The sequence below is a fragment of the Eptatretus burgeri genome, chromosome 3 (genome assembly GCF_056783735.1).
Source record: "Eptatretus burgeri isolate ZD-2024b chromosome 3, Ebu_testis_v1, whole genome shotgun sequence".
Lineage (NCBI taxonomy): Eukaryota > Metazoa > Chordata > Myxini > Myxiniformes > Myxinidae > Eptatretus > Eptatretus burgeri.
Window position 1 is genome coordinate 92,509,917 of NC_140963.1, and position 8,823 is coordinate 92,518,739.

An 8,823-nucleotide genomic window follows, 5' to 3' on the forward strand; every position below is an offset into this window, starting at 1 on the left:
TTGCTTCTCCCTCCTCCCCCACAAGCATACCCATCAGATGTCCTTTAGACCAATTTTGAACCCAAGTTGATTTGAAACACCCCTGACAGCACACGTGAAGAAAATGCTACCAATGATGTTGATTTCAACTCAATAAACACAGGGCAAATGTAATTTTCAGCGAAGTTATACGGTGCAGTGGTTTTAAGGTTTTTGATTTCTCAGGCCTTGTCCAATAATAACCTTTTCAGCTACATCACTCAAAATATTGCCAGCGCTGTTAAAAAAAAACTTTTGACAGACTTCTGAGCCATCACATTCACACACAGTTTTACCATCGAATGGTAAAACACTTCCTTAATTTTGTTCAATTTCCCTGGCACCTCCATGAACAAAACCCCACAATCAACAACATTTGCACTGATATCATAATATGTATAACCATTGATTTTGATGCTAAAATTATATGGCAGTTAGATTTAACTTTTAATGTCACCTTCCAGTGAGATTCAAATTCTGCCTGAAAATCCATGTATCATTATTTAAGCAAAACATTCTTCATTTTGACAGCATCCCTTTCATTTAAGGGAGCATCATTCCTGAGATAATGAAGTGAACCTCCATTGTTACCCACCAACAAGAAGTTCAGACTAATATAATCAATTTTGTCGTGATATGTAGGTGCTGCCACACAATTCATTTGTAAGTGTTTTACCCAATTTTATAATTTCTACATTTAATCTTGTTTTATGAAAAATGCAACTTATTTTACCTCTGCATTGCTTGCTGAAGATTCAAAATGGATTCATAATACATAAATGACATGTGACGTCACCATCAGTGTGAATATGTGCAAGTGTGTGCACCCAACGTAAGATTGATAGCACTCAAACTGCTATATGAAAGATCAGAGCCTACATACACTCATCTTGGTCAGTGGCCTTTTGGTCCTCCCCTGTTTCACATTTTATTTTGACCCCTCTGCACCTTCAGCTCATCTACCTACATGGACAGCAGGTCACATGTGCTTATCCAGTTACCCATATCTTGTTATCCTGCTGAAATCTAGTTGCGCCCACCCTCAGCAGCATGAGGCCACACAAACATATTAGACAGTAACTGATATCTTGATACCCTGCTCACCTTCTCTCCTTTGTCCCACCTGCCTCTTTCTCCTAGGAATGTGACTGCCTCCCTGAATTATTCCCATCTTTCCCTCCAGTCTTTCAAGTGTTTCGTTATGATCTTTTCAATTCCCATTGACCTTTCTCCCTGTCTACCCTGCTTGTTTACAGTCCCATCAGTTTGGATGCTCGTTATCTGCCCATCCTCTTCTGCCTTATTGTGCTGTGTGTCCATTGTCATTGTTCTGCTCGTCTGTCTGTCCTTTGCATGTTTGTCTGTGACCGTTGACAAGCTGCTGTTCTCGATTCCATTCATAGTTTGCTTTCTTGGTCTTCCCTGAGCATTTACCTCTATATTTAAAAAAAAAAGCATGAATTCTAAAACACAAGGTTTAGCTTCTATGATCTCGTTTGTTTTCTCTCAGGTCAGGAATTATCAAAGCACAGTTGTCAAATTCAAGTAATGGTTCTAAAATTCTCAAATACAAGCAAACAAATATTGTTCAAAAGCATGGGAATGTTCTTACATGTCAAAGCTCTGATCTGCTGCAATATCTTGTTTTCTTATCCAGTCCTTGAAGGTGAGTCAGAAGGATGAAGAATGCCAAGTGCACCAAAGCTCATGCCTTGTGAAGTGTAGCAGAGTGAGAATCCACTTTGAATTTATGAATGCTTTGGATTGGGAAAATAAGTAAAAGAGATGAAAAATATTTATGACCCGAAATGAAAAACAATGAGACTATTTTCATTGAAGGCATTTAGTTTGTGAAGCACAACTGGCTCCCTTGCCAATCGTTAACAGATAACAGTGAAACACTAATTGAGCTTTGTAGTCAGACAAGCAAACAAGACAAGGCTATCCAAATTCTAGGAATTCAGAGGTAAAAAGCTCAAATTGCATTAAGTTTACATTCTCAAGCATTGCAATGGTTCCATGTTTAAAAAATGCCGTAGCCACAAGAGATCGTTATTCTGACATCAAGAGTTTCTCTTGACATTTCACAAAGACAATGGCAATGTATCTAGTGATGGAGACAAATCATTAAACCTTGGAGAGGAGGGGGGCAGGGGAGAGAGGTCTCCACAGGGTATTCACAGAACACCATCCAAAAGCAGGCAGTTTGAAATAGTCAGATGGATTTTGACAAGAACAGAACAACACCACTCTTGACCAGTATGGTTTCTGTCTTAATGTTTTTTTTCAGCAGGACAAAATCGTTCATGCAGGGAGAGAACACCACAGGGCATTACCATGAATTATGAAGAGAGTTCATCTTTAACAAAGACAACAACCCCTGAAGGGAGGGAGAGAAAGAGAGAGAGACTCTTAGCAGAGTTTAGCAAGTCAACTAATTTAGCAAGAACAGCAGCAGCAACCCTTAGGGGCAGTGTTCAAGCCAGTATTTTAAAGTCTTGGACATGTTCTTCTTTCACACATTATTATCAAGAAAATAAATAAACATAAAATGCCAGGCTTGGCCTGTATATTGTTTAACTCCACATTACATCGGAGGTGCTAAACGAACACAACAGAAAAAACATGAAGAGAGAGAGAGAGAGAGAGAGAGAGAGAGAGAGAGAGAGAGAGAGAGAGAGAGAGAGAGAGAGAGAGAGAGAGAGAGAGAGAGAGAGAGAGAGAGAGAGAGAGAGAGAGAGAGAGAGAGAGAGAGAGAGAGAGAGAGAGAGAGAGAGAGAGAGAGAGAGAGAGAGAGAGAGAGAGAGAGAGAGAGAGAGAGAGAGAGAGAGAGAGAGAGAGAGAGAGAGAGAGAGAGAGAGAGAGAGAGAGAGAGAGAGAGAGAGAGAGAGAGAGAGAGAGAGAGAGAGAGAGAGAGAGAGAGAGAGAGAGAGAGAGAGAGAGAGAGAGAGAGAGAGAGAGAGAGAGAGAGAGAGAGAGAGAGAGAGAGAGAGAGAGAGAGAGAGAGAGAGAGAGAGAGAGAGAGAGAGAGAGAGAGAGAGAGAGAGAGAGAGAGAGAGAGAGAGAGAGAGAGAGAGAGAGAGAGAGAGAGAGAGAGAGAGAGAGAGAGAGAGAGAGAGAGACTGACTGAGAGACTTTTATTAAAAAAAGTATAAAGGATAAAAATTCAACACAACGAAGCAAAGGATTATATACAAGAGTGGAAAAAAAGAAGAGAAGAAACCAATTCACTTTTCAAGTAATCGATGAAGCATTGATAATAGTTTATACACAAGGAACACCCCCAAAAAATACATTAGAGAGAGGAGAAGATGATAAGAAGGGAGAAAGCAACACAGGCTCCACACGTACCGCCAGAGACTGAGCAACAGCCCCTCGCGTTTGCACGTGCGTGCCACGAGAGAGAGAGAGAGAGAGAGAGAGAGAGAGAGAGAGAGAGAGAGAGAGAGAGAGAGAGAGGGAGAGAGAGAGAGAGAGAGAGAGAGAGAGAGAGAGAGAGAGAGAGAGAGAGAGAGAGACAGAGAGAGAGAGAGAGAGAGAGAGAGAGAGAGAGAGAGAGAGAGAGAGAGACTTCTCCCCTTTGTTACGAGAAATTTCAAGTTTCACATGGTGAAGTATGTTTGTACAAGCATCAAAAACAATAACCAGGAAAGGAAGGGGTAACAAAGAGGTAATATTAAATTTATAAATCGATTCTTGGAGCACCACCAACCATGCAACATAAGGATTGTTTCACACACCACCGGTTTTTAAATAAAGCAGGATCTTGAGTTTCAAACTCAAAAAGAACACGCGGCGTAACCAATGCTTTAAAAATAGTTAAGACGTCATCAGCTAAAACATCAGTGTTCTGCAATTTTCGCTTCCTCGATAAATAAATGGCAAGTTTTGCTTCAGAACACAAAAGGTTTGCAAAAAGACATTCATTTTTACATTGATACAAGACATTAAAACCAAATATAAAAACACAATGTGTATAAGACAAACCGAGCCCCCGGATCACACGTGACATGATTCCAAAAAGTCAGGCCAACCTTGAACATTCAATGAAAATGTGAAAAATGGTCTCCGGGGTGTTGCAAAGGGGCACAATTCCGAGTTTTCAGGACATATATGGTGGGACAGGATGTTGCAAGGCAGGATGCTGTGTGCCAGCCGCCACTGCAGATCGCCCGAGCGCTTGACAATAGGTTCTCTGTACATCACCTGCCATTTTATTGTAGTAGAACGGTTAGCTTGAAGCAGCCCTCGCCAATGAGCTTGTGGCTCTGCAGGTTTGTCAGGAAAAAGGGTGAGAACACATAGATTGTACACTGAGGATTTCTCCATCCGGTTAAAGGGCATAAAACTTTGAAATAAAATTAACAGATTTGGGAAAGGACATTGGGAAAGATGGAGGGCATCTTCAATGTCTGGGTCCCATTTTAACCCGGTTTGCTTAAAGGTCCGTAGGATCACAGAGAAAATTCTGCCAATAACTCTGATGGACCTCACACTGGTGGCCACGGCAATGTCAGCAGCTGGCTTCCATCTATGTACAAGGGGGTTCCTGTGGTGTTCAACTCTGGTAACGCCGACATCAATAAACTTTTGCATGAAAGATCTGTCACTACAGACCCCATTAAAAAAGGATTTAAAAATATTGGTTCTTTTAAAAACATCTGAAGGGAGTAAGCACTGGTATCACGGGGAAAAGAAAATGCCTGCCATGCTTCCAGCATGCTTCGGTAAAAAAGGGGGACCGATGTCATATCCACGTGCTTAGTGTTGAGAAGAAAGAGCTCGTCACCATAGCCAAGTTTCCCAGCTTGCTTAAGCAAGCAATGGGCAAAGGCTTTCCATGGGACGTCGGAGTATAGAAGCCTTCGTGCTGAGAGGAGGCGGAAAGCCATCACTTTGCTCGTTACCTCTATTAGCCCCTGTCCACCCTCTGTTGTCGGTAGGCTTAGTATTCCTGGCCGGAGTCAGTGCTTTCCCCCCCAGAAAAAGTCCACAAAAAGACTTTGAAGTTTTCTTAGGATAAAAGCTGGGGCCTGCAGTGACTTAAAAACATGCCATAGCATTGATGCCGCAAGATTATTAATGACGAGAGTACGACCCCGGTAGGAAAGCTGCTTCAATAGTCCCTTCCATTTTGTTAACCGCTGCTCAGTTTTGGTAATCAGCGATTCCCAGTTTTTTGAAATAAAACCTGGAATTCCAAGAAAGACACCGAGGTAGTGTATTCCTTCATTGGTCCATTCAAGCTGCCCTGGCAGGGTTGGAGGGGGAGTCTCATTCTGTGGACCTAAATAAAAAGCTTTGCTCTTTTCCATATTAACTTTAGTCGAGCTTGCCAGGCTAAATTCCTTGACAGACTCAACCAAAGCACGAACATCGTCATTTGAGTGCACAATTGCACAGAGATTATCCGCATAAGCAATGGTTTTTACGGGATTTTCTAATGGCAGAGGATAAAACCCTTGTAGCCGCGTGTGTAAACGATGTAGTAAAGGTTCAATTGATAGGGAGTATAAAAGGCCAGACAGGGGGCACCCTTGACGGATACCTCTGGTAACAGGCAGGGAAAGGCTGACTTAAGATGTTATTTACTTTAAGCACACTAGAAATAATATTATACAATAGTTTGATATTGCAAGTAAAATTTTCCTTAAAACCAAACCCCCGTAAAACAGCAAAGAGATAAGAATGATCAATTGTGTCGAAAGCTTTTTCTTGGTCGAAAAACACCAGACCAACATTTCTATGTTCAGCAATACAAATATCGATCATGTCACGGACAATAAAGATGCTATCGTGTATTGCCCTTTTAGGGATGCAATAACATTGATCGGGGTGTACAATCTCCCCAATCAGAGGTTTGAGGCGGTTGGCAAGAACTTTCGAGAAAATCTTGTAGTCCGTGCAGAGGAGCGAAATGGGACGCCAATTTTTAAGTTGCTGGAGGTCTCCTTTCTTAGGTATGAGAGCGAGTGTGGCCCTGGGACAGCTAAGTGGTAACAAGTCTGACCGTAGGCTATCAACCAGGAGGTCAAGCAGCTCAGGTCCCAACAAATCCCAGAAGGCTTTGTAAAACTCTGCAGGGATTCCATCAAGTCCAGAAGCTTTACCTGTGGGCAAAGTTTGCAAAGCAATAGAAAGTTCGTCAAGAGTCACTTCCTTTTCAAGTTTTTGACATGCGGATTCAGACAAGGTGGGCAAAGAGGTGGTTAAGGAACGAATCATGTCTTCCTTAGTGTTTCTGGCACAATACAAGTCAGAAAAGTATTGTTTGGTCAAGCTCCTAATATCTTTTGGATCGTGTATTGTTCGGCCTCCTGGTGCCCGCAGCGAAGTTATTTGCTGGTTTCTCTTTTTTTTCACTTCTAACGCAAAAAAAGAAACTGGGAAGGAGTATCGATAAAGCTGTAGTTCTCCATTCGCAGCCTTATTAGAGCCCCTCTGGCTTGTTTTGTACGGGGTTGAGCGAGGAAGGATTTCTTTGTTGTTAGTAGAGAACTAGTCCTTTCAGCACTGGAAGTTTGAAGGCTTGACTGGAGAGACAATATTTCTTCAGCAATTAGAGATTGCAGCGCAGATTCATTCTTGGTACAAAAGGAGCTATATTGCTGGCAAAAGGTCCTGATGTGGGTTTTCACATTGTCCCACCATTGTGCGAGGCAGGAGTAGGAAGGCTTCCGTTGTCGTAAAACTTCCCAAAAGGCTCGGAAGGCGACAGGAAAAGCGTCATCTTGCAGAAGACTCGCATTGAAGGTCCAATGGGCAGTGCCACGATTTCGAACCGGGGAAAGTATATGAAGAACAACCATGTGATGGTCCGAAGTCAACATGGTCGATGATATTTAAAGAGTCATTGTTGATGTAAAATCTGTCTATCCTTGCAAGAGATGGCAGGCCAACTGCACATCGGCACCACGTGTATTGTCGTGCAGATGGGTTCTGGAGTCTCCATACATCCATAAGGGAGAATTTGGACGAAGCCCTCTTTAAGGGTGCCGTACTTGGTGGGTGGGGCTCTTCTCCATTACGATCATGGGTGGGATACAATGTGCAATTAAAGTCCCCACACAGACAAACAAGACCATCAAAAACAAGGTGCATGAGGAACATTTCTAACTGTGTGAAGAAAACTAGTCTTTCTGTGCTCGTACTCGGTGAATATACATTTATTAAAGTGTGTTTATAACCATTATAAAGGAAATTAACTGAAACTAAATGCCCTTTAATAATCTCCTTAAAAATGACATTTTCAGGACAGAAAGAAGGATTTAAATAAATAGCCACTCCAGCACTAGGACAAGTCAAGCTACTAAAGAAACATTGTCCTTTCATGATGCGAGTCCATTCGCTCGAGCACGAAGAGCTACATCTTGTCTCTTGCAAAATAACATCAAAATGTTTTTGCTCGACAAGCAACTTTACCTGAGCTTTGCGCAGGGGTGAACGTCCCCCATTTATATTTCAGGTTACAATAGAAAATGTCATGGTGTAGGTAGGGAGGGTTTGTCAGGTAAAAGGAAGTTGGGTTGCGCTTGTAGCTCTTTCCGGCTTTCAATACACACTTCCTAAGGCGAAATACTTGTGACCTCAGTCACACCACGTTGTTCAGCCTTGAGGAGGAGACGTCTTGAAGAGGTTATAAAGCCAGACAGGTTCGGGAAGAAGGTTATAATCTTAACGTTTTTCTTTCGAAAAGTGTCCTGAAGAAACTGGAGAATTTCCATGGGTGATAAATCATCATCACCCTCCAGTTCCTTGGCTATTGCTGGGTCGTTCCAGACCTCGCTACCAGCACTAGAGGCAAACGACGAGGCCCCATCTGAGTCGTAATCCGAATGGTTTTTATTTTTCTCCTCACACACTGAAGTCGATGCTCTCACAACGGGAAAATCGTCTTCTGTTAAAGGTGAAGCTGTTTCCACAGAGGGAGTTTTTAAGACCGTAACAGGGATTACCGTCTTTGTATCGGAGGCTTCGCACTCTCCCTCTGGGGCTGTTACTTCTTCCTCCTCCATCACCTCAGACACTTCGTCCTCAGCAGGGCGCGCGACGAGAGCAGGTTTGTGGTTCTTGATTTTAATGTCAGTGACCGGAGTGGTGACCACAACATCTTGGGGCGTTGCGCTCGGTCCTTGTTCGTGAGAGGAATGAACGGAAACGTCTCCTCCCTTTTCAGCGAACACACTGAACCTATTCTGCAGCAGAGGACCAGCTGCAGGAGCTTCTGTTTCTGGGATAGAAACATTGCGTTCATTCGACGGCGCTATCTTTTTCGAACAGCTCGCCTGTGTGTCCTCACTTCCGCTTCCTCTTTTATAATTCCTCTTTGAGGACACGATGATAAAACCCGCGTCATCAGCCGGGGAATTATCGGTTTCCACGCTCGAATGTGAAGGTCGATCTGCCGTTGCAGACGCGCCATTATTATTATTACTAATATCGACTCTAGATGTGCCACTAGGATCGGCGCTTGTTCCTAACTGTCTAGATGTGCCACCGGATATATACTTCGGGCAAGCACCTTTTAAATGACCGAATGCACCACACGTGAAACACGTCATTGTCTCTGTTGCAATGTACATTCGGTAATTTCGATTTTCAACTACCAACGTAGCTGAGGCATTGAGCGATTGAGCGTTGTTTTTTAACACCATGTTACAGTGCCGCCGGAAGGTCATAATATGGCGGACTGTGGAATCCGAACGCAAACGAAAAGGAATCATGGAAAATTTTGACACCACCGTGCCAAACTGTTTTAAAACGGGCAAGATCTGCTCGCTTTTCACGAAAGGTGGCAAATTTGAT

General features: G+C 42.9%; 1 protein-coding gene across 13 annotated transcripts in view; it reads right to left on the reverse strand.

The window, feature by feature from the left end:
* The window catches only part of LOC147030448 (leucine-rich repeat and immunoglobulin-like domain-containing nogo receptor-interacting protein 2), a 158,572-nt gene that overhangs the window by 121,113 nt on the left and 28,636 nt on the right, over positions 1 to 8,823 (reverse strand). For 7 of the 13 annotated variants that reach the window (XR_015056375.1, XR_015056374.1, XR_015056372.1 and 4 more), the window contains exons 1-3: positions 4,053 to 8,823; positions 2,355 to 2,398; positions 1,631 to 1,775 (exon numbers count right to left, since the gene is read on the reverse strand). The exon at positions 4,053 to 8,823 is cut by the window's right edge. Coding sequence is in view for 7 of the 13 variants with exons in the window: in XM_085874492.1 (XP_085730618.1) it covers positions 1,631 to 1,632 (2 nt within the window). In the remaining 6 variants the exon portion in view is untranslated. The remainder of the gene's footprint in view (positions 1 to 1,630; positions 1,776 to 2,354; positions 2,399 to 4,052) is intronic. The other 6 variants (XM_085874494.1, XM_085874496.1, XM_085874491.1 and 3 more) reach the window with 3 other exon arrangements.